The 24,912-nt window shown below is 41.6% G+C and overlaps 1 protein-coding gene across 1 annotated transcript; it reads left to right on the top strand.

The window, feature by feature from the left end:
• The first annotated feature begins 1,344 nt into the window (after positions 1-1,344).
• On the top strand, positions 1,345-21,124 carry CBX1 (chromobox 1). Its single transcript, XM_055317716.1, has 5 exons — positions 1,345-1,558; positions 15,670-15,846; positions 16,330-16,507; positions 17,284-17,378; positions 19,604-21,124. The coding sequence occupies exons 2-5, from the start codon at positions 15,707-15,709 to the stop codon at positions 19,746-19,748; spliced, it is 558 nt and encodes a 185-aa protein (XP_055173691.1). The 5' UTR covers positions 1,345-1,558; positions 15,670-15,706; the 3' UTR covers positions 19,749-21,124.
• The last annotated feature ends 3,788 nt before the right edge of the window (positions 21,125-24,912 follow it).

The following is a 24,912-nucleotide window of genomic DNA, read 5'->3' as shown; positions in this document are numbered from 1 at the left end:
AATCAAGGCCTTAACAGAATTCCTAGTGCTGGGGTAAGCATTAATAGGAATAGTTAATAAAAAAAATAGGAATAGTTAATATCACTAGAACTAATTTTCTCATCGTTACAGTTATAAAAACAAAATAGGGGACTTTAGGAAGGAGTGAGTAGATGGACTTTTACTCTTCATGGACATTAAACCCAAATGTCTCAGGAAGAATTGTCCTCTTCTCTGTGCTCTCACGGCTCTTTTATTTGGTTGGGTTTCTTATACCACAATTCTCCAGAGCCCTGCACAGTGCCTGGCTCAGCAACACTGTTACGTAAATACTCTGACGTGGAATACAGTAGACTGGGTTGGCTTTCTTCTTTACCTCTGATTAGGAGGCTATTTGAATATTCAAATAAGAAAGAAAAAAAGTCATGTTCTGGTAGTTCTATTTAGTTCCTGGTCAGATAGAAAAAAAGAATAAAGGAGAGAGAAAGAGAAACATTCACAAATCTGATGTGAAGAAAAAGCTAATCACCTCCACTTTCCGTTAGGTAAGGAGATGAACATTTCATTAATGCATTTAATCATTTATTCAACAATTATTGCTTGACAACTGTATGCCAGGGACTATACTGGGCACTGGGTATAGAGTGGTAAACAACACGAGGCAAGATTTCTGCCTTTATGGAGTTTAGGGAACAGCACACACCAACTAAAGACAATAAAGTAGAGGAATGACATGAGACGGAATTTCCAGTATGAATAGGTTTGAGGACAGCGATATAGTTGAAATCAGAACTAAACCATTTGTCTCGAAGAATAACAAGGGGTGGTTTTCACCTCTTTGCATGTATTGGGAGTGCTGGTGGGGATGAGGGGGCTCTGCACTAGAGCTCTCCACTTGGCACAGCCAACGAAAAAGGTAAGTTCGGGATGCCACGATGACAACGATCAGGGGAACCTAACCTAGTCTAAGCGTCAGGCAAGCAAGACTTCCAAGGGGAAGTAGGAGCCTTACACAAATTTGAGGCAGAAATTGAGGATTACAGAGATTACTGGAAAGTCAACAAAACTCTGGTGAGACACCTATTCAGATTAAAAACTTTCGAGGATGTGAATTACTGCCCAGAAGCGGTTGATTTTTCGGACCAAGCATCATGGGGGTCACTTGTAAAACCAGACGCTCTAATTCTCTAGGCTGCAGCATTCTAAACTACACTCACTGCAGCGCTTGCAGTTTAAAAACTAAAACTCCCCGAACCCCTCGCCAGCTTCGCGTGGCGGCGTAGGACGCGCGCAGCACTTCGGGTCTTGTAGTCTGGGACGGACTTCGAATCCCATACGGCTGTGCGGAGGGTCGCCGCGCCTGCGCGGTGTGGGCGGCGGGCAGCGCCGAGTGCGAGGCTCTTTTGTTCGGCTGAGGGGAGGGCCGTTGGCTGGGGCCTGCGGTACGCCGCTTCAGTGAGGGGCTAGACTGCGGCCACCGGCTTGTTGCTTTTCTGGGCGCCACTCCCCCGGCCGGCCCGACGCGACGCGCCATTAGCGCGGCACCGATTCCTCTCGGGCTCTTGGGCGCTGCTCTGAGGTGAAGAGCCCGCTAGAGGCGGGGACGCGGGGGGGAGGCGCGCGGCGGCGGTTGGCAGCGGCAGCGGCGGGAGCCCTGGGTGAGGGGCCGCGCGGGCTTGCAGCGGAGGGTGTTAGCGGGGAACGCACCCGGTCCCGCGCCCTTCCCGCACCGAGCCCTCCGCCGGCTGCAGGGGGTCGGGCGCCGGGCGCGAAAAGGATGGAGAGGGCGGGGCGGGCGGCGTACTCTGAGCAGGAGATCGAGACGATTCGGGGTGGGCCGAGCCCTGGCGGGTCGCTCCTCGGGGCCTGGGTGGACCGAGACAATGCTACGTAGGTTGGGTGGGCTGCGGGATTGGGGGAAGACGCTTGAGTACAGCGGGGAGGGGACAGGCTGGGCAGCCTTGATGTTTGGACACGGCGAGGGGAGGGCTGACGGCTGCAAGACCCTTGGTTTCGAATGCCACCTGAGAATTTGGGGTCCGGCCGGGGCTGCCAGCGGAATTGCCGCTCGCCGGGCTAAGGACAAGTAACTTCGAGGAAATCTTCGAGGGGGCTGGGCAGTCCAAGGTGTGCTACTCGGGGAGGAGACCTGTTGGATAAACTGAAGAGGGGGCCGGGAGAGGAAGGGGCAGTTACGTGCCAGAGTTGGATCTGGAGAGGGAGGAGCTGTGAGAGTAAGTAGGGCGGAGGCCCCGAGAGTGTTTCTGTGAGGAGTTGAAAGGGGAAAACCGGCCGCCTTTGATTCCTGATGGGTCCTCACACAGTGGGGAGGCTGTAAGAATAATGTGTGAAGAAAGGACAAAAAAAACAAGATTTCTTCCCCTTTTCCAGGTTTTCTACTACCTCAGCTCTTTTGATTCCTTCGGGGAGTTAAAAAAAAAAAAATCCCAAGTGCAGCGCTTGCTTGGATTCACAGTTACATACATTTTTATCTGGGATCGTCACTGGTCGCGAAAGACAGTGGTATTGTAGAAACGTGTAGATGGGTTCATACTTAAGGAATTACGTTAGTGAGAGGTATGTAAGATGATGTGGGAAATGGGGAGACAAAGAAGAAGAGTTAGTGAGATCGTGAGATTTGTTTCTTAGGCTCTTATGATTTTCTTTCTTTTTTTTTTTTTTTAAGCTAGCCTTTCTTTGTTGTTAGAAAATTTGAATACGGGAATGAGCAGTACTTCTTCAAAGCTTCAGATGAAGTTTTTCCATGGATGGCCTTATATGCAGACTTATTGGTTTGACTCCATCGAGGTGGAGTTTACAAAAAGATCAGTGATACTGGAAAACTGGCCAGGGTTAAGATAGCCTCCTCAGTTGTATTAAGAATCGTGTTGGCAGTTTGGAATAGCTCTGAAAAGGTCCAAGGTTTGGAATGGAAGCATCAATACCATTGGGAAATTAGTGCCTGTGTCCCTCCGTAGGTGCTTACAGGTATTTATATTGTAAGTGGTATGATTGAGTGGGAAACCCGTTGGAACTGGTCACACCTTAATAAAGCTTGCAGGGGTTCAGGATCTTCATTCATTTCCAGTTTTCCCTTTGGTGCTGTTATTCTTCATTGGCTGCTGTAGCCTAAGTTTTTTCATTAAAGATTTGTAAATAGTGCGTGTAGCCTGTTGCTTATAGCTTCTTGATTGAAAGGGACCAAGTAAGGATACCCTAGCCTTCTGCGTTTTTTGACTGAGGGATACTGATAATTTTCTAACCAAATATCTGAAAAGAAGCAACCATTGTACTGAAGTGCCTAGGTGGCTCAGTCAGAAGAGCATGTGATTCTTAATCTCTGGGCCCTGAGTTCAAGCCCTATGTTGAGTGTAGAGATTACTTAAAAATAAACTTAAAAAAATAAAGTTAAAAAGCAACCATTATATTCTGTGCCCATTTTAAGGACTAGAAGAATGTTTCTTTTTGAGTTCATACCATTTAAAAAAGAGAACTGATGCATTTTTGTCATTTTCTAGTAGTTTCTCCCTCAGAATCTCATCTTCTTTATGTACTGTCTCTGGTGGTATAACAGATTGTATGTTAGGCTTGATTTTCATTTCATGGGTTATTTCCCCGCAGAGTTTTTGGAACAAAATGCTAATGGCTAGCATATGAGCTCACATAAGATGGGGTTATACCTCTTATTCTTCTAAATGTCTGGCACATGGTAGGTCATTCATATTGTTGAATGAATGGATATGGCTTTTAGATCCTTTCTTAGAATTCCATGTGCTAGCAGAAGGAGTTAATATGCACTTAAATAATTAGTTTTCCTGTCTTTGATCAATGACATTGGATAGAGTATAACTGTTGTCCTTGTCATGCTTGTCCTAGTCTCAGTTTTGTTTTGTTTTTTTTTAATTTTTATTTATTTATGATAGTCACACAGAATGAGAGAGAGAGGCAGAGACACAGGCAGAGGGAGAAGCAGCCTCCATGTACCGGGAGCCTGACGTGGGATTCGATCCCAGGTCTCCAGGATCGCGCCCTGGGCCAAAGGCAGGCGCCAAACCGCTGCGCCACCCAGGGATCCCCCTCAGTTTTTAATATACTCCTCTTGGTCTGTAGATTGTGCAAGTGACAATTTTAAATACCTTAGGCAAAGACGAGAGGCTCCAGGTTCTGGGTTTCAATAGCAAGCTATAGTTTGAATATTTTGTTTTAAAAGTATCTTGAGGGACACCTGGGTGGCTCAGGGGTTGAGCGTTTGCCTTTGGCTCGGGGCATGATCCTGGAGTCCCGGGATAGAGTCCCACATCGGGCTCCCTGCATGGAGCCTACTTCTCCCCCTGCCTGTGTCTCTGCCTCTCTCTCTCTGTGTCTCTCATGAATAAATAAATAAAAATCTTAAAAAAAAATAAAAATAAAAATAAAAGTATCTTGAAAAATCTTTCGGGTTCTATGTATAGGGTTAAATAAATAGTATTTCCAGATAGTGGTGTCTACTGAAAAATTGAATAGACTGTCCAAAGTTAATTGGAGAAGTTACCCAAATATGGACAAAATTCAGATCATGTCGTTATATGAATTGACTAACTTGTATTAAATCATTCCTGCCTTTAGCTTTTATGGTTTACTGACCAAGAAGGGGCTACCTAATTTGTCTGTGAAATTGTGCCTTTCTCTTTAATAATAGCTAACACGTTGAGGGCCTAACCGAACTGTGGTATGAAGGTTAGTGTCAATAATCTGGTTTTGTCTTGTTATCTGTGAATGCTTTGATCTCTGCTTTTAATTCCAACTTAGCCATACTTCTGGTCTAGCTTTCTAATCATTTCTATTTCATCTTAAACTAAAAGACTTGCTTCAGGTTATCACTATGTCCTACTAATATTTGTACATCCGTGTGGCCTCTCAACTGAAAGCTGTGTGTATAGTTTCATCCACATGAGCGTACTGAAAGGAGTTAGCCAAGTTTCTAGACACATCTCAGATAAAATTCTCATTTTATTAAACACATCAGTATTCTAGTCCTAGGTCCTGAAATTCAGGAGCAGGTATTCCTTTAAAAATGAAACTCCTGCTTACTGGGTATGTGGCATGAGTTCTTGTTTTCTACTCAGTAAAGTTTTCCATCTGGAAAGCATTTGCCTCCCAAACAGCCATGGTTAACAAACAGACTAACAGCAGTTTAGAAACATGAGTCAGGAAGACTACACATTGAGTATATATCACACATGCCTTCACCTGCCTTTTGATGACTGGTACGTAGTTGCTAATGCTTCAGCAAAGGTGTACTTCTTTCTTATTTACGATTTTGGGCTTGCTGATCAGATTCCTCACTGATCATTCCCTAAAACGCTGACAGCTTTGGACATCTTTTCCCTGATTTTTGGAGTCAGACATCCATCCAATTGCCCATACAAGGTTCTACACATTACACAGGGCTCAGGCCTGCCTTTAATTAAGAGTAAAAATAGAAACAAAATGCTTTAAGAACCTCAAGGAAAAGAGAAATAATACTTGGCTAGGTTGGGTAGACTTCATGGAAGAAGTAGCATTTAAGTTCGGTCTTGAAGGATGGGTAGGGTCTTGGCTGCTGGTGTTGGACAGGTGCCCTTCTTAATAATGAACAAAGCCTTGCATGGAGGAAATGTGCAGGATATGTTCAGGTTATAGTTTTAACAGGAGTGTAGGTTTTGTGAGGGAGTAGAAGTATGAAATGGTTGGAACCAAAGGGTGTTAGATGTCACACTGAGGAGTTTGGTCTTTGTTTTAAGGAGGAGAGGGACCTTGTAGAAAAATTTTTAGCAGTTACCTACCATTTTCCTATTCAGTCTACTCTGCCCAAACTAGTTTACACACCGTCTACCTCAGACGTGCCTCATTGCTTTTGTTCACAACGGTTCCTTGGGCCAAATTGCCCTACTCAATCCACCTTTTCAAGTGCTGTTGGAGCCTGGCTTCAATCCCAACTTTTCAAAACCTTTCCTAATCACCCTAGCCATTTATTATTCTGAGCCTCTGTAGTGCTTTTGTGGTTGCTTATTCTTGCTAATGTTTCTTTTGCTAATTATTATATACTCTTACCATTTATCTTAATGAAATAAAGTTCAACTTGCATTGTTTTGTATATTTTATATTTCAGTCCTGGCTCTGGGGGCTTTGGGAAATTTTCTTTGCTTCATAAGCCTTAGTTTTCTCATTTATGAAATGGGTCTAATAGAGTTGCCATGAGGATTGAATGCCTTTATATGCATTAAGTTTTAAGTATTCAGTAAGTTTTAGTTGTTATAATTATGTTGTTATTACTTACCATTAAGGGATCCTCAAAAGCCTGTGCTGCTTGTGTGGCTGCATATCCCACTGGCCTAAACAAACAGCTCCATTTGCCTGGGTCTGAGAGGGTCCCTCCCTGCAATGTGGAATTGACTCTCTGCTTTTTTCACCAGAGTGAGTTGGTCACCCTGTATTTTTTAATAGATAATATTAAACGCTGGAGGAGCTGTAGTTATAAACTTTTATAGTTATGAATGCCTAGGTCTTTTTTTTTATAAATTTTTATTTATTTATGATAGTCACAGAGAGAGAGAGAGAGAGGCAGAGACACAGGCAGAGGGAGAAGCAGGCTCCATGCACCGGGAGCCCCCAGGGATCCCGAATGCCTAGGTCTTAAACCTAAGCTGGAGGCAAAAGAGGCAGAAGGAAAATAAGGAATGGAAAAAGGAGCTAGATGAAAGGAGGAGTAACATGGGAAGTGGTATGCATAATAATTATCATCTGGTCCTTACCGTCTCCTCTTTCAGTCTCTGTGATTTCTACCTGGCCACATTTCTGTTCTTCAGATAAGAGCAAGCTCTCTCCTCACTTCAGTAGGACTTTGAACCAGCTATTCCCTAAACTTGGTGTGTTGTTCTGATTTTTGCCGAGTTGTCTCCTTGTCATTTGGGTTCTGTATAAACTTACTTAAATCTAACGATACTTACTTTATATTTATAGCATTTATAACTAATACTTTCTTGCTTATTGTCTGTGTTCTGCTCTGCCTGCACATGTATGCATGCACATACTCCCACTCATGCTCACTCATCCACATTAGAATGTAAATTCTAGGAGACCAGGGATTTTTGTCTAGTACCTTACACAGAATAGGTACCAAGAGATAATTGTTAAATGATGAATACTGTAGGACAGAGTTCATTGGAAGAATTAACCTAACCTAAACTGTGGGGCCTCAGGGAGGTTTCTGGCCATGATATTTTAGGTAAGGGAAGTGTTCAAGTGAAAGAATGGGTCAAAGGACAAGGTAATTGTGAATGAAACGTTAGGTGTGGTGGTCTTCAGCTCAGATGCCCACAGATAATGCTGTGAAGAGATCTGCATTTTAAATGAGTGCCTAGTATTGAGAATGCATTGAATTAGGAGTGATCCAGGCAAGAGATGATGTTAGCTTGCAATAGGATGGAAGTAGTAGGCCTAGAAAAATGTATGAATTGAAAGATATTTACCAAAACAAACAAGATATTTATAATACAAACTTAGTAGGACTTAGGAAGAGGCTAGATATGCAGGATGAGTGGAGAGAAATCAAGGATGGTTGTCCTTTTCGTCTTGAACTCAGTAAACACATTATGAATTCTTAGACCATTGTTCATTTAATTTTTTTTTTTAAGTTAACATGTAAAAGCTGAGCTTGAAATCACAACTTCTGAAGCTTGTTATAGAGCTTTACTGTTTAGATCATCAAAACTGATTTTTGGTATTTATGCTGATCTTCAGAAATCTTTTTTTTTTCTTTTAGATTTAATTTTTTTATTCATGAGAGACACGGAGAGAGGCAGAGACATAGGAGAGGGAGAAGCAGGCTCCATGCAGGGAGCCCTGTGTAGGACTGGATCCTGGGACTCCAGGATCACGCCCTGAGCCAAAGGCAGACACACTCAACCACTGAGCCAGCCACCCAGGTGTCCCTGATCTTTAGAAATCTTTTTTTTTTTTAAATCTTTAGAAATCTTAAACTTCTTTTCACAAATAAACCATTTTGTTGAAATTTTCCAATGTATTCAGAATTTACCTCCTTTCTCGCCTATTTTATCTTTCTTCATAGGAAGTTATATTCCTTTTGCCAGTAACTACAAGAGCACTTTTACTTTATTTTCCTGTGCGGGTTAGATAAAAAGAAAAGCACAAGAAATTCCTACACTTAAGATGTATGAAGTGTGATTTTTTTCAGTTTCTGGCAGCTCTTCTGTCTTGGTCATCTAGAAGTAAGATCTTGTTTTCTCTGTTTTGTAATTATTGGTTCCTTCATAATAGCCAGACCTGGATCCCTCTTGAATGTGTTCTGGACCTGCTCTCTGATTTTAAAAACTTAGCCATACACACAGTGTGGAAGTGCTGTTTTCTTAATGAGTTTTTAATGCATTGGGCTTCAGAAAGCTATATTTAAGCTTAAAGCAGTAAATAATATAATGAAATAAGACATATTGCAAATATGTAAATAGGTAGTTAATATCAGAAGGTCATAAAAGTTCACCTCCGGAATCCCATGAGGGTTATTACACCTGTTTTACTTATTAGGAAATAGGTATTTAGTATTTAAATGTATAGAACTGCTTATAGGCATAAATTTGTTTTGAGAGGCAGGGACAGGAAAGATACCATCTTGTCCTCATACTATCTTCTGGTGAAAGGAACTATGAAGATCAAGCAAGGAGTGCTCTTCCAATTGCATTGCTAGTGCAGAAAAGGTCTAGATTGAATAATACTAAATGGGATATAAGATTTTTGTGGGCAGCCCCGGTGGCGCAGCGGTTTAGCGCCGCCTGCAGCCCAGGGTGTGATCCTGGGCACGCAGGATCAAGTCCCACATCGGGCTCCTTGCGGAGCTAGTGTCTCTGCCTTTCTCTCTCTCTCTCTCTCTCTCTCTCTCTCTCTCTCTCTCTCTATGTATCTCTCATGAATAAATAAAATCTTAAAACAAATTTTTGTTTTCAAGAGCATTAGTTTATGCTCCAACCTTATTCTCAATTCTATGAAGAAAGTAAAATGTTTACCTTTTTTTTTTAAGATTTTATTTATTTATTCATAGACACAGAGAGAGAGGCAGAGACACAGGCAGAGGGAGAAGCAGGCTCCATGCAGGGAGCCTGATGTGGGACTCCATCCCCGGCCTCCAGGATCATACCCCAGGCTGCAGGCGGCGCCAAACCGCTCCGCCACTGGGGCTGCCCTGTTTACCTGTCTTTTAGCTAACTCTGAGAATTGATTTAGGTCTGTAATAATGTGTGTAATTTCACTTAAGGAATGTAGTTTCTGCTGGTCCCCTTATAACAATGGTTTTTTCTCCAAGGATATCCATCAAATCACCTAAGCAGTTTTAAAACTTATATAATTATTTATTTAAGTAAACTGTATGTCCAGTGTGGGGCTCAAACTCATGACCCTAAGGTCAAGAATCACACAAATCACCTAAGGAGCTTTAAAGGTGAGATGCCATGGTGGAAGCAACATTGTTTGTAATAATAGAAAATTGGAAACAACCCAAATTTTCATCACTAGGTGTATGGTTAGAGTATATGTCCTAGCAATACGGAATACTATGCAGCCTGTTATGAATGGAAATCTATATGGAACGGCATCAGAGATATATACTATATTCCATAAAAAGGCAAGTTGTAGGGCAGCCCCCGTGGCTCAGTGGTTTAGCGCCACCTTCAGTCCAGGGCGTGATCCTGGGGACCCAGGATCGAGTACCACTTCGGGCTCCCTGCGTGGAGCCTGCTTCTCCCTCTGCCTGTGTCTCTGCCTCTCTCTCTCTATCATGAATAAATAAATAAAATCTTAAAAAAAAAGGCAAGTTGTAGAACTGTAATAATCTATTTTCACTTAATGTTTATCTGTGTTTATGTATAGAAGAACGAAAACAGGCTTTGACAGGTTTTGGGCCAAGGAACTTTGATTTCCTAAATTAAATATTTTTTAATTGAATATGAATACATGTATTATATTACATATAGAAAAACAGTATTTCTTTAATACAATGCACACCGTATTTTGTATGTCATTGGATCTGGGTGTCCATATTTATAAACTCCATCCATAGGCGATTCTGATTCTCCTATAGGTAAAAGCTCTGTACTCAAGGTCTGCTTTCCTGTGAATTCTTTCTTAGTAAAGATGGTCACCTCACCAGGTCAACATTCTAAATGCTTCTTCATGACATTTAGCTAAAAGGCCTACTCCTTTGGTTTCAGAGGTCTGTGGTTGTTACCTTGTCCTGACATCTGGAATTTGATCTTCCAAACTGGCAAGAAATCCATCAGTACCAGCTCCTCAAAAACAAAACAAAAATGCCTTTATCTTGTATCTGATACTGTACCGCCTTCTACTTTCAAGTAGCATTGTTCCTCTCTATTTTCTAGTATCTAACCTCCTGGTAGAGGTAGTGTGGGGGAGAATTGAGACAGTGCTTTTTTATCTCTTGAAAGAACTATGAGTTCATGACTCTTGCTTCAGATTTACACCGTCCCTGGATTCATTGGGACATTATAGATGAACTTTGGTTTCTTAAAATTGGCATTTTCTTAGTACTCTCTCCAGCCTGCTTGGTGTGGGTATTTGACTTAAAAAATTCTGCACTGTCTAGGTTGTGTTGATTTAAAAGACTCCAAAGAGTTGCTGGGACATTAACAACCAAGGCTTTGGTACTGCCTGCTGATTTAATTAACAGTGAATACCTTTGTATTCCAGTAACCAATTAAGAATCTTTTTTTTTTTTTAACAGCCATACCTTACAAGGTCTTTTCTGAAAGAAAATCAATATCAGTCACTTCCTTATTTACTGATGACAAATTGTAGGGAGGATCCATTTAAAGAGACCTCTATCCTTTCCTTATACAGGCTGAAGGGAAGTCTCCCTACAGGTGTGTGGCTACCTCCTAGTACTTTCTGGCATGAGGACCATTAGCTCAGCCTTGCTAGTTGTCCTTACTGAGGTGCTATGCTCTTTGTTAATTGTGTGACCTTAGGTGATTTATAGTGTGTAAATCTGTTTTGTTATCTAAGAGGTGTTGATAACATCTGAGTGGCTTATTTCATGGGATGGTTTCAAGGATAAAATGAGACAACAATGCAGTAGCACTTTGAAATCTGTAAAATTAATACAAGTGTATTTTTCTAGGCAGCTTAAAATGTGGCAGACCCAGTACACGTATTTAAGTCCTCTCTGCACCCAACGTGGGGCTCAAACTTCCAACCCTGAGATCAAGTCACACGTGTATTTACTGACTGAGCCAGTTAGGTGCCCCCTACCCTAGTAAATATTTAGATAAAAGTTAAAGCACCTCGGGTAACTAGGTTTTTTGTCTGCAACATCAGGATAAACCTTAAGGAGATTTGTCCAAGGACTAAGATTTCTGAGTTAATCCAGAACTGTTCCCACTTGTGTACACCTCTTGGGATGTTCTGTGATAAATTTTGACAATGATTGACCAGTGATTATGGCACTTTTGATGCCATAATTTGGTTGCCAGGATGTTTAGGAGGGAGTGGCAGATTTTGTTGATGAAAGGCATTTTTCCATTTTGCTACTATGCTGATTTGAGTTACTTTGAGGCTTGCCAAGCAATTCCAATTGAGAAGCCTTCTAGAGGATCCCTCCCTGGGTGGCTCAGCGGTTTGGCCCCTGCCTTGGGCCCAGGGCGTGATCCTGGAGTTCCAGGGTCAGGTCCCACATCCCGCTCCCTGCATGGAGCCTGCTTCTCCCTCTGCCTGTGTCTCTGCCTCTCTCTCTATCTCTCATGAATAAATAAATAAATCTTTAAAAAAAATTAAAAAGAGTCCTTCTAGATGTCCCTGCTAGTATTTGGAGACTGCCATATTTGGAGAAAGGGGGGTTTTCTTGAAATAATCCATTTGGAAACTGAGAATTGTCTCCTTGTAATATTTAAGGGGGCTCTTGGCTCCTCAGAAGGTTCTAGATTCTATAGAAAGACTAGATTGCATTTTTAATCTACTGATTTTGACAAACAGCTTATTCAGGACCCTAAGAACTACCTATAAAGGGAAAACTCAAGTTGAGAAGCCTGGCTGAGAATCTCCAGTATAAAGAATCCAGTACCTGAGATAGATGCTGGCATAAGCCAGATATGAAAGCTCAGAGAGAAGCAGGAGTCTGTTTTCTACATTCTTCAGGGTTTTTTTTTAAGATTTTATTTATTCATGAGAGGTGGAGGTCGGGGCAGAGACAGGCAGAGGGAGAAGCAGGCTCCCTATGGGTAGGTAGCCTGATGCAGACTCCATCCCAGGGCCTTGGGATCACGACCTGAGCCGAAGGCAGACACTCAACCACTGAGCCACCCAAGTCCCCCCATTCTTCACTTTTCTGAGTTAATCTTAAGATAGTTCAGTGGGCAGCCCAGGTGGCTCAGCGGTTTAGCGCCGCCTTCAGCCCAGGGTTTGATCCTGGAGAGCCGGGATCGAGTCCCCAGTCCCATGTCCCATGTCCCACGTCGGGCTTCCTGCATGGAGCCTGCTTCTCCCTCTGCCTGTGTCTGTGCCCCCCCCCTCGAATGAATGAATGAATGAATGAATGAATTAATAAATAATTAAAATCTTTTAAAAAGAAAAAATAAGTGAGTAAAGAAAATCAAGAGGTCTCACTTTAGATTTTCCCATTGGCGGGGGGGCGGGGTGTTTTTTTTTTTTAACCTAAAGGATACATTCTTACTCTGTTCTATGATTCTTCCTCCTTGGGACCAGGCTAATGCTACAGGGAGCGGAGGCCTGCAGTAGCTAGAGACAAAACAAGCTGTCCTGACCCTTTTCCTTCATAGTAGCAGGATCCAATGGGCAATATTCACAGTTTCTTTTTGTAAGGCAAATAACAGCTATTAATGTAGATAACACAGGGCTTTAAGTAGCTCTGAATTCTGAAGCCATAATGATAGAATGCCTTTACTTTCTTAAATTTAATTACTTGGTAGAGGAATTATTAGGGAATAGTTAACTATTTTTGGATTGTTATAACCCATTGTTTACCTTCCATCTACTACTGAGAAAGGGAGTATCTTCTAATTTCCAAGTCCAAATTAACATAGAGAGTTGTGGTACCCTTTGTTATCAAAGGTGATCTATTTTTCTCCACACATTAACCAAAGACTGAAGATGAATCCTGCTTACTCCTTCAACTCATAGTGGAAAGAAGCAAGGGATAGCACTTCTTGGGAGGAAACACAACTGCATTTATCCAAACAGAAAACTAAATTTTTCTTTCCTCAGAAGATAACACTTGTCCTATGGCAGTCAGAATTCTGAAAACCTGAAAGCATCTCCTTCCAGAAAGAAGTACACACAGCCTCTGAAGCAGAGGTACAATGAAGCTAGCCAAGTATTAGCCAGGTTACATTCAATCTACTGATTAGTATGTACAATAAAAGAAGAAAGGGAATTTTCTCTAAAAGAGGTTGAGAAGAAGGAAAGCAAAGCAGATTCTTCAGTATGTAAGTGGAGAGGAAGAGTGTTGAAAAAGATGCCTCTTATCTGAGAACAGATGAGTGTTCTGAACCCCTCTGTATACAGGGCCTTGGGTGTTGCCTTAGACCACGCTAGGAGCGCTCCAGAAAACATTGTTTTATGCCACTCTGTAAAAATTCAGAACAGCTTTAAGTGGAAGTGGTGTCTGCTTTTTTGCTTTTCAGACATTAAGCATCAGAAAGCCAGGAACCATTTCTTATTCTCTTGAATCTCCAGTATCCAGCAGTATCTAGATTTTCCAGTAGTTAAGTAAATGTTTCAGTAAGTAAGCATTTCTCATATATGCAGACATGGGAATATCTCAGAGTTAAAAACCAAAGCTTCTGCCAATAATTTAACTGCTTCATAATGATGAATTCGACTTTTATGAAAATTTGTTATATTTTATATAGTCTATAGATGGACTTAAATATTCTATCTGTACATGCCAGTTTTAAAGTATATTTAGGAGAGTTTCTATTTAGGCTGAGTGAGACTCCCTTTCCCAAGGATGCTAGTATCATCCAGTTTAACCCCAAATCAGCATTGCCTTGAATTTCAGACATAGTAACTACTTTCTTGGCTTAGATTATCTGCCATACCCTTAATTCTTTGTATGTCATTGTGGGCAATCGTGACCTACCAGTTTGTAGATTTTTGGCCAGTTTTATAGCTCAATTTTGTTGTATTGATATCTTATGGCGCCACCTACTGACACAAATTGGTAAACAAATGGCTTCAAGTCTACCAGCAGTCAAGAGTTGTATTTGAAGGACTAAAAATAGATTAATAGGGGACTAGAATTTTAGCACTAGAAGTCACCCAGCCTGAAGATGTGTTTTACAAAAGAATAAGCTCAGGTTCTATTATCTGTGATAATTATTGTTTTTTGCCTGCCATTTTCCAAATTATTGCAGTGTCTTGAGTTTAGAGGATTTCATGGTCATTCTGGCATTTTTACTTTTTTTTTTAAGATTTTATTTTATTTATTCATGACAGACACACACAGAGAGAGAGGCAGAGACACAGGCATGGGGAGAAGCAGGCTCTATGCAGGGAGCCTGACTTGGGACTCGATCCCGGGTCTCTAGGATCATACCCCAGGCTGAAGGCGGCACCAAACCGCTGAGCCATCGGGGCTGCCCATTCTGGCATTTGTGAGTCTTTTCCTGCCTCAGAAATAAACTAAGTAGAATAAGAAACTAATAAGAAACTTTGACATTTTAAACCATTGGTTCAGAAAAGACTGCAAAAAGAGCTTTGAGACTCAGGAAGAAGTGTTTAAGAATGCAAAGAAATGGGTTGTATTATATATGCAAATACAAAAGGAAAACCAGATGTTTGATAAATAGGACAAGCTACCTCACTAACATTTGAAGTCTAGTAATATGAAAGTATAGATCAGAGGATTATATGTATACAAATAAGTCTGATGTATGTACATTATTTTTAGGAACCTTGCTTTCAATTTTATTTATTTATTTAGTTAGTTATTTTTAAAGATTTTATTTATTTATTCATGAGAGACACACGCACAGAGAGAGAGAGAGGGAGGCAGAGGGAGAAGCAGGCTCCATGCAGGGAGTCCAACGTGGGACTCGACCCTGGGTCTCCAGGATCAGGCCCTGGGCCGAAGGAGGCACTAAACTGCTGAGCCACCCGGGCTGCCCCTATTTATTTATTTTAGGAGAGCATGAGCAGGGGGCAAGGGCAGAGGGAGAGGGGGAGAGAAAGAAGGAAAGAAGGAGACTCCCCACTGAAGGGAGAGCCTCGCACAGTGCTCGACCTCCTGACCCCAAGATTATAAACTGAGCAGAAACCAGGAGTCGGATGCTTAACCAACTGATCCACCCATGCCCCCCAATTTAATATTTTAGATACATGCTTTACAGTAAGAGGGGTATTGGGAACTTTTTAAACTTAGAATAGGTATAAAAGTCTTAAGTGGATATACAACAATAAAGAAGCTGAATAAAGTTTTGCTGTGAGATTGGCTGGGACTGTTTATGAACTTTCTAGCTTAATATATCAGAAAGCCTTATTTTATACTGCAGTTGTATAGGCAGAACAGCTAATACAAGCAGCATACACCATTAAAGTCAGAGCTGTCCCTGGATTTCTAACCATCCAGATATTCACCTAACCAAGAAAAATGTGCCCTAACGCCCTTTTTATTTTATTTTATCACTTTAGCAGCGTCACCCTTTAGACCAGAAAGCTGGCGGGCACTATGGGGAAGAAACAAAACAAGAAGAAAGTGGAGGAGGTGCTAGAAGAGGAGGAAGAGGAATATGTGGTGGAAAAAGTTCTTGACCGTCGAGTGGTAAAGGGCAAAGTGGAGTACCTCCTAAAGTGGAAGGGGTTCTCAGAGTAAGTTTCATTAACTTGGGTAAATCTATCTATTCAGTCACTGACTATTTCTCAGGAGTCTAGTAATGCGCAAGGCCTAGGGTGCTCTGATGGGTAGTATGACCCAGGCCTGGCCTTCATGGCTTAGAGTCTAATGAGGAAAACTGTCCACATGTACAAAGTGCTACAATGCAAGACAGTGATTTATGAGAAGCAGTTTTATGTGCAGCTTTAGACTGATTCAAGTTGGCAAAGAAAGTAATTTTCCTTTGAAGAAGGCAAGTTTCTAAGCTTTTAATTTACATTAAAAAGTCTGATGCCCACCCCCCTGCCCCAAGAAATCTCAGCATTACCAAGTTCTTGGTCTTGGACAAAATCTGGATACTCATTATCATTAACTCCTCTTTTCCAAGGACACCAGCTCTCGTCATCCTGTGCGTCTCCTTAGTATGAGTGTGCTAACTTTGAGTGGAAAGTGTGACTCACTGTGCCCTCTGGTTTCAGTGAGGATAACACGTGGGAGCCAGAAGAGAACCTGGATTGCCCTGATCTCATTGCCGAGTTTCTACAGTCACAGAAAACAGCACATGAGACAGATAAATCAGAGGGAGGCAAACGCAAAGCTGACTCTGATTCTGAAGATAAGGGAGAAGAGAGCAAACCAAAGAAGAAGAAAGAAGAGGTAAGGGGAGAACAAGTTTTACTAGCCCAGAATTCCTACTGCTGTCAAAGCTGGAAAGCCTTTTAATTTTTAAATTTAAGGAGTTTTATTCTGCTGCTTCTTGGGCCTCAGCACCCATCTCTCCTTCCTCTGGAATCTTAGGCTAATGCTTATAAAGTGTTTGGGGGTTCACTTTGCTGAAGCCATGTAATCTATACTTTATCCAAGTTTCTTTCTTTTTTTTATATATTTTATTTATTTATTCATGAGAGACACACAGAGAGAGAGAGGCAGAGACATAGGCAGAGGGGGAAGCAGGATCCATGCAGGGAGCCTGATGTGGGACTCCATCCCGGGCCTCCAGAATCACGCCCCGGGCCGAAGGCAGGCGCTAAACTGCCGAGCCACTCGGGCTGCCCTACTTTATCCAAGTTTCAAGAATAATAATAAGTGCAAATAAATTCATTCCTATAGATAGTTTTCAGTGTTGTAATCATTACAGGTGTTAGCTCTATATTTATTCAGTACCTTAAAGTAAGTTATCTTCTGAGGGTGAAGAAACCGTTGTGAAAATTTATTTTGCTTGAGATGTATGTCCCTTTTTACATACGGGGAAACCTCAAGACCTTGATGGACGAATCACTCAGAAGGATGCATAAAGGCCTGTGACTTGGAGCCAAGGTATTGGTGAAATACTGACAAGAATGTGATTATATTAATCAGAGGAGCAGGAGTGACTCTAGTCTGGATAACAGCCCCACATAATTAAATTTGTTGCATCCATCTGATTTTTACAGTCAGAAAAGCCACGAGGCTTTGCCCGGGGTTTGGAACCAGAGCGGATTATTGGAGCTACAGACTCCAGTGGAGAACTCATGTTCCTGATGAAATGGTGAGTCTGCTGGTGGCCCTGTGTGGTGGTTTTTTTCTTCTCCCCATCTGTTCCATGCCAGAGGAAAAGAGCTGGATCTTCGAAATTCCAGTCGCCCAAGTGTGAAATCTTTATGATGGCATAGTCCTTCGATAGTGACCCTCGGCCTGACTGCCAGCCTGGACTCATGAGTTACAGGTAGGGGCCCTTAGGATTCTCGGATCTTTGCCCCATTTTTTAGGAGGTGGGAGAAAATCCAGGATGGAGAAGGTACAGGGAAGGATCACATTTCACTTCTGTGAATGAAGGGGTTGGGAATGAAATGTGATTGAACCACCTTCCCCTTGTACAACCTCCTTAATAAAAATTGGGCTGACCCCAGGATCAGAAGTTCTGTTAACTTCTCAGGGTTAGTTAAGAATTTCTGTAGCTCTTCCTTTGTCTGATTGTTAGATCCTTTCCAATTTGTGCAGATTCTGTAATTCCAGGATCAGCCAGTAGGGGTCAGCAAGTCCCCTTTACTGTACTGAGCATAGAGTAATAAGGCTATTTTCCATTAGAAGTATGAATACCAATGGTAGTAATACTCCACAAAACAGCTTAAGGAAAACAGTTGTCTTGAGAATGATAAGAATATTAATTAACCCCAGATTCCCTAAAATATCCCTATTCTCTACCAAAAGGAAGGCTTTCTTTTCTTTTTCTTGCTGGTTGAAAAATGTTTGTGCTCCCCCCCCCCCCAGGTAGGTCTCAAACATTGTCTTTAAAATATAAATTAGGAGGGAATGATTCTAAGCCTTTACCAGTTAAGGCAGAATTTTAAGGATTTTGTCCTTTTGTCAGTCTAGAATCTTCTCTTAAATTTCTGTCTATACTAATTCCTCTTGCTTAGAAGGTGGTCAGAGAGGCCTGACTTTGACACTGCTGAAAGCTTATGTCACAATTAGGTGAAACTCTTGTTTTCTTATTTTGTGTTCCCTATGTTCACTGAATCTGACATTTTAGCTGCTTTATTGCTAGCCTATAGGAGAAAAGTTCATTTTTCATTTTTAAGGTGTGCATCTGGGGTGGTGGGGGGAGATTGATACCAGGAGCTACAATCCAACTAGAATATATTTTCACTGTCTGCATGTGATCAGTCTGAGTTACTATACTATCTCCATATTGTTTAAGATTGCACTTCTTTGGTTGAATTACTGCTATTTTTAAAGATTATACCTGAATGTAATTCTACAAGTTAAGATAAAAAGATTGGATGTTGATTAGAAAAACCTAGTTCATTTTAAGATGATTTTCTGGAAGAGTTGAAATAGTTGTCCATTACCAAAATAGAAAATATTCCTTTGTTATGAAATAACTGAACTTCCCTCAAAGTGTTGTTTGAATTGTCAACAAGGGCAGCCTCCTTCAGGCTCCCATTCTCTTCAGTCTGTTGTTCAGAAACATACGTTACCAGCTTAGTCAACCCTGGTTCCTTGTGCTTTCTGGCTTTGGTTTATCTGTTTCTGAGTTCTAGAAGTTTTGGGTGGTGCCTCATTGGATCCCATCATATAACTGCTACCTGCCCTAATGCTGCTACTCTCATCTAGGAGATTCCTAGTGACCTTACTCCTAAGTCCTTTGTAATATGTATGTGATTTTCAAATTTTGAGACCATTTTTTAAAATTCAGGAAAATATAGAGAATTATGTAACAGTCCCTTATTTTCTACTTCCCAGTGTTGAAGCACCATTTCAAAGCACCTGGGAGTTGTGGAATATCTGTGTGAGCATGGCATTTGGTAATGTTAAACAGTGTAATTATGAGTCAATGAGAATGTGTCCACCTGCATTGGCTAGAGCCAATGGTATTAAATCTTATTATTGGTATTAAATCTTACTATTGGTATAAAATAAATTACTATCCAAAATTCTACTACAAAGCCAAGATCTCTCCATGGGCTCTTGGGAGCTTGGCTTTTGGATGAGTATGGTAGCCTTTCTTCTGCCCTCCAAGAATCTGAGAGTCATGTTTGTTTTTGTCTTTGTTTTTATTTTTTCCTGGCCTTGCCAGAGGTTCACATGTGATAGATTGAGTTAAGTGACTGAGCTTAACAAAGATACCAGAGAGGATTTTCAACAGAAGACCTCTGAGGATGTCACTTGACTAAATGCTGTGTAGGCCATGTTATCGCCCTATCCCTTGTGTAATCCAGGTTAGGAGACCACTAGCACCTGGTCTCAGGGTCTCTCTGCTTTGTTCTGCAGGAAAAATTCTGATGAGGCTGACCTAGTCCCTGCCAAGGAAGCCAATGTCAAGTGCCCACAGGTGGTCATATCCTTCTATGAGGAAAGGCTGACGTGGCATTCTTACCCCTCGGAGGATGATGACAAAAAAGATGACAAGAATTAACTGTCCTGAGTACCTGCCCCTGTCACATCTGACTGTGGGTTTCAAGTGGGGAGGGAAGGAGTTCTACTTGTCTTGACACCGTAGAGGTGGCTTGAGAAGATGTCCTTTGAAGAGCCAGTATCGTTTCCGTGCCCTACAGCAGCCCAAGTGCTTTAAAGCCTTTCTATGCTGTGTAGTTTGCACACCCATCCCAGTGGAGGGGAAGGAAGAGAAGTATTGCAAGGCCACCCATTCTGTACTTTGCTGAGAAAGGCAAAGGGCCTTCCATGAAGGACAGAACTTGCAGAATGGGTGTGTGGGAGAGCAAAAGATACTGTAGATCTTCAAAGTGCATCTCCACAACCCACAGCCTTCTTCCCAATAGTGTTAACTCTGCATTTTTACAGCGTAGCATGTGTGTAGTTTTTGGCTATTACTGGTGTATCATTTGGGGGTGGGAGGGTTGGGGGTGGGAAGGAACGGAGATGGGTAGGATCATTTTTGTTAAAATTTGGGGCCTGATTGGGAAAATGGTGAAACAATGGAAAGAACAAACTTGTGGTGATTTGGTTCTGTGTCCAGAATATTTTATCTTTTCAAAAAAATGTCATTGGCAACCTAAATGAGGACTGTGAGAGACTGTTTAAAAGCTGTGAATGCCTGAAACTTAAAGCCAAGGTGTTCCCTGCCTGAGCTTAATGCTATTCCCAACAAAGGACTAAGCCAGTTAATAAGTTACCAAAGCTGCCATTTTGGGGATGGAAACTGGTTGAAGAGGGAAAGTCTTATTGGAGCGTATACATAGGCAGATTGTTCTGTCATAGAGGTGCTAATTCTTGAAATTGGTAAGAAGATCCTTTCTTTTCCAACTATGAAGTTTTAAACATCAGCTTATCCATCCAAGCCACTGGCTGAGGTGTTTGAGGAGGAGAAGAGGGTGGTATAGAAGGTGGGAGAGTAGAGAAAGACAAGGGCCCATGCATGCTCTTAGGGTGGAAAACTCTTGGAGCCTGTTATTTGAACTTTGAACCCTGAAATCATTGGTGGCAGGGTTCAGTCACTGACAGCACAAGTTCATTGAATCACTTCAAGAGTTGAATGACTTCAAAAGCCCTGGTCTCAGGAGAAGATTAAACTTTCATACTGGGGCAGTGGTTCACTTTAAAACACAAAACAAAACAAAAAAATTTTTTAATCCTAAGAACTAATACCCAAAATGCTGTCTTGAATCATGAAATCCATCAGTTCTTGACATCGTCTAGACCTGCATTCTAGAACTCCATTGTAAAATCTTTTTAGGCATGTGTTAGGTTTCTGTGAAAACTTTGTTTAAATGTAAACTTCATACCACATTTGTCAGTTTTGTCTTAATAAAACTATAGATTTATAATCCTTGATTTCTGTCTTGATTAAGTATTACCAAAAACCCTCCCTGCCTTTGATTACCTTTTGGTTCAGCTTATAAGGAAACAACTTCTACAGTTGGATGGTTTGATTTTTTTTTAATTCTTTTTTTTTTTAAGATTTTATTTAAATTTGTTCATGAGACAGAGAGAGACATAGGCAGAGGGAGAAGCAGGCTCCATGCAGGGAGCCCGATGTGGGACTCGATACCAGGACTCCAGGATCACGACCTTAGCTGAAGGCAGACGCTCAACCACTGAGCCACCCAGGCATCCCAAGGAAGGTTTAATTTCTTGAACACTGTAGGTTTGAAAATCTAATGCCTGGCCTGAATCTTTGAGTGGTCTCATTATGTAGTAAATATTTATTGAACGTCTATAATTGCTGCAGAGATTATAAAACTTGTCACATCATTCTGCCTTCATATTGCTCAAAGTTTGCTTATTTATTTATTTTCATTCATTCATTCATTCATTTTTTGCTTAAAGTTTATTTAGCACTCTGACCTGCTAGCACTTCCAAACCATGATATGTTTGGAAACGTGTTTGTTGTTGCTGTCAGTTTGTTTTTTTAATAATAGGTTTTTTGAGTTATGTTAGTTTTTATTCATGAGAGACTCAGAGAGAGAGGCAGAGATGTAGGCTGAGGGAGAAAGAGGCTCCCTATGGGGAGCCTAATGTGGGACTCGATCCCAGGACCCCAGGATCACGACCTGAGCCAAAGGCAGATGCTCAACCACTGAGCCACCCAGGTGCCCCAGAAACATGGGTTTTGAGTTAGGTTTAGTTCTTGGCTTATGTATTTTGTAGACTTGTGTCACTTCAGCTAAATAGTCAACTCCAAAATTTTCAGTTTCAGGAACTGGTCTAATATTTGATCACTGACTTAAAATGTTATCTACTTTCTTAATGTCCAGAGCCAAAATGGGACTAGGCTCTTGTTATTTATTAAAAGAGAATATGGGATTTCCACCAAGATCAAATCCGCTCTGCTCACTAGTACACAGCATTTGTTCCAAATAAACTAATGCATAAGTATTTTTTTCAAAAAGCCTTCTGGGCTGGCAGGCTGGCTCAGTCAGCAGAGCGTGCAATTCTTGATCTTGAGGTCGTGAGTTCGAGCTCTGTATTAAGTATAGAGATTACCTAAAAACAAAATCTTTAAAAAAAAAAAAGCCTCCTAAGAGTCTGGGAAGATGAGGTAAAATGAAGCTGAGGAGGCCTTTCTGTGCAGAGGTCTAGCTGTGTCCTTGTGGTTGACAGCAGCTGAGGTCTCAGTAGCTATTTGAGAGAGTTAGGGTGTGGCAGGCAGAGATGTGCTGGTTCTGTTCTGCATCATTAGAGGCGCTGAAATTAACCTTCAGCCTTGCTGTGTGTCAAGAATGGACTGCCATTCAGCTTCAGTCTTAACCTTTGGAACCTACTTCATTGTCCTTTCTGGCATCCTGAACCCTCATAAAACTCTATCAGTCTTCCCCCAGGGAAGATCCTGAAAATTGATAATGCATGCGATGAAAACCGAAGCGAGGATAGATTTTCACAATTTTGTTATCTTTGAAAGCCAACTGTCACATGTCTAGATTAAGGGTTTCAGTATAAAATTTTTTCAAGTGCTTGTTGAAGCCACAAATGCATGCAGAAATGTTGGAAATAAAAGATACAGAGGCACAACAAAGCTTCCGTCTGTTTCAGAAGGTATTCGGAGAGCATTTCTTCAGGCAGCACAAGAGCAAGAGTTGGATGGCTTCAGTGGAGCTGCGTCATCGTAGACTCCTCACCCCGGAGTTGAAGAGGAGACAGGTGATTCTTAGTTGCTGTTTCAAAAGAAGAACTTGCTAATCTGGTGACCGCATCACCACCTGAGGTGTCCTCCACTGTCTTCAGTTGAGTTTCAAGCTAGTACAGTAAATGACCACAGAGACATTCTGTCAACCAGCAATGCTCAGGAATAATTATTTCTGCTTTTCAGTGTCATCTGGAAGATTGGCCTACTGATTATAAATAATTTTTAATAGTTGAGCTTTTTTAAAACTTATTTTCAGATATCATTTTATATTCCAGAACTCATTCCGACTCAGCTCAATTTGATTTTAACATGGCCATTTGGTGTTTGGCCATGTTTTCTCAGGACGTCTTTGCGGCCTGTGGCAGTGGGAATGTGTGTTATCGTCACTATTTCCATCACGGAGAAAGAGAAAGTGAGAGGAAATTGCTACTCCAAAAACTGGAACTCTGAAATCCAAATTTTCTACAGTGGCTCCAGATCCTAAACTATGTATGGACCCAGGTTCTGTTTGAGATCAAATTAACCTGATCAGTTTCTCTGGTACTAGTATTAATCTGACGTGCAAATTGGGTCTTTTTGTGAAGATCTCCTTGTTTAAAACTGAGCAGATAGGACTGAATTAAGTCCAGGCTCGGTGTTTCCTCTCCTCTTGCATATGATTGAAATACAAATATCACTACCAGACCAGCATTCAGCTTTAGGAACGGAGGGCACCTTGGCTTCATCTTGCCTTTCTGCAGTAGGAAGCTGTCAGGCAGAGGCATCTGGGTATCCCGGTGTGTGGCTATGGAAGCTTGGTGGTGGAGCTTAAAATTTCTTAGACAATCCTCAGTCTGATCTGCCTGTCACCTTGGTTTGACTGTCCAGCATTGATAGCAGAAATTACTGCTATTCTAACCAATGTGTTCACTATTGCTCATCCCTCTTCTATGGATAACTTTAATTGACCTTCACCTTGGGAGCTTCCTACTGAATAAATTGCTGAATATTGAAAGCAAATGAAATTCAAAATAAAACCATCTTGCAGTGGGATGAAAAACCTAATTGGCTGTGCTCCGTGGGGGCAGGTAGAGCAAGTATTCTGTTTCTGAGGCTTTGGGGTATTTTGGTTTTTTCACCTTAGGCCAGCGAGGCAGCAGGACATTGAGGCAAGGCTGAAACATTAAGTTTACAATTTATATGTATTGATGATTTGGTTCTGTAATTGTTGCTTATATTAAATAGCTTGTGTTAAAATAGTCACACATCGGGATCTGCATTGTAACCTTGGTGGTTTGCGATAGTACCAGAGCCACTAGTTACTCCACAAGGATTTGAAATCCTAGTTTGACTTTGACCAAACCTACCATTTATTGTTTGCATAGCCTCAGGTCAGACCGGGCAACTTTGGGGCCCAGCTGTGGGGCACTGGCCCATTGTTTAAAGTAGTGCTTCAGCCCCTAGCTGAGAACTGGAAGGTTTTAAGACAACCTAATTAGCCTCATTAAATATGTTTACAACAAAAGGCAGAGCATCAACTCCTTGGCCTTTTTTCTGCCTCCCCCCAAGTGTAAACTAGGTTGTTTCCTTGGTTGGAATAGCATCTGGACTTAAGTCACAAATACTGTACACTCAGTCTCCATTCTGCAGTTAGACTGGAAGAGAACCAGCTTTTAAGACTTTTATAATATTCTGTGTACTCAGAAGACAAGTGTTTATATCCAACTGATTTGGAAAACTCCCCTCTTTTGTGGGGTCTCAGACTCACTCCTTCAGACAATTTGTGCAGCAGATTCTGTGTCTCAACTAATTGAGGCTGACCTGAACTTTCAAAGTCCTGGACAGAACAGGGACTAGAACTCACATTAGGTGCTAAGTTCCACATATATTGAGTCCCTCACCTGCTCCTTTTGTACTATAGAGTTCAGAACTAGAGGCAAGGAGGATGGCTGGCCTCTGGGAAAGGTGAAAGGTTCTTATTAGACTGACAAACTGAAGGTCTGTGAGTCCTTTTCA

The sequence above is a fragment of the Nyctereutes procyonoides genome, unplaced genomic scaffold (assembly GCF_905146905.1).
Source record: "Nyctereutes procyonoides isolate TBG_1078 unplaced genomic scaffold, NYPRO_anot_genome, whole genome shotgun sequence".
Classification (NCBI taxonomy): domain Eukaryota; kingdom Metazoa; phylum Chordata; class Mammalia; order Carnivora; family Canidae; genus Nyctereutes; species Nyctereutes procyonoides.
This window is presented reverse-complemented; position numbering and strand designations above follow the sequence as displayed.

Bases quoted from the DNA above. Each gene is read 5' to 3' on its own strand.
- CBX1 (XM_055317716.1), top strand. From the start codon at position 15,707: ATGGGGAAGAAACAAAACAAGAAGAAAGTGGAGGAGGTGCTAGAAGAG. The intron at 15,847-16,329 runs GTAAGTTTCATT...CTCTGGTTTCAG, and splicing joins AAGTGGAAGGGGTTCTCAGA to TGAGGATAACACGTGGGAGC. The intron at 16,508-17,283 runs GTAAGGGGAGAA...TGATTTTTACAG, and splicing joins CAAAGAAGAAGAAAGAAGAG to TCAGAAAAGCCACGAGGCTT.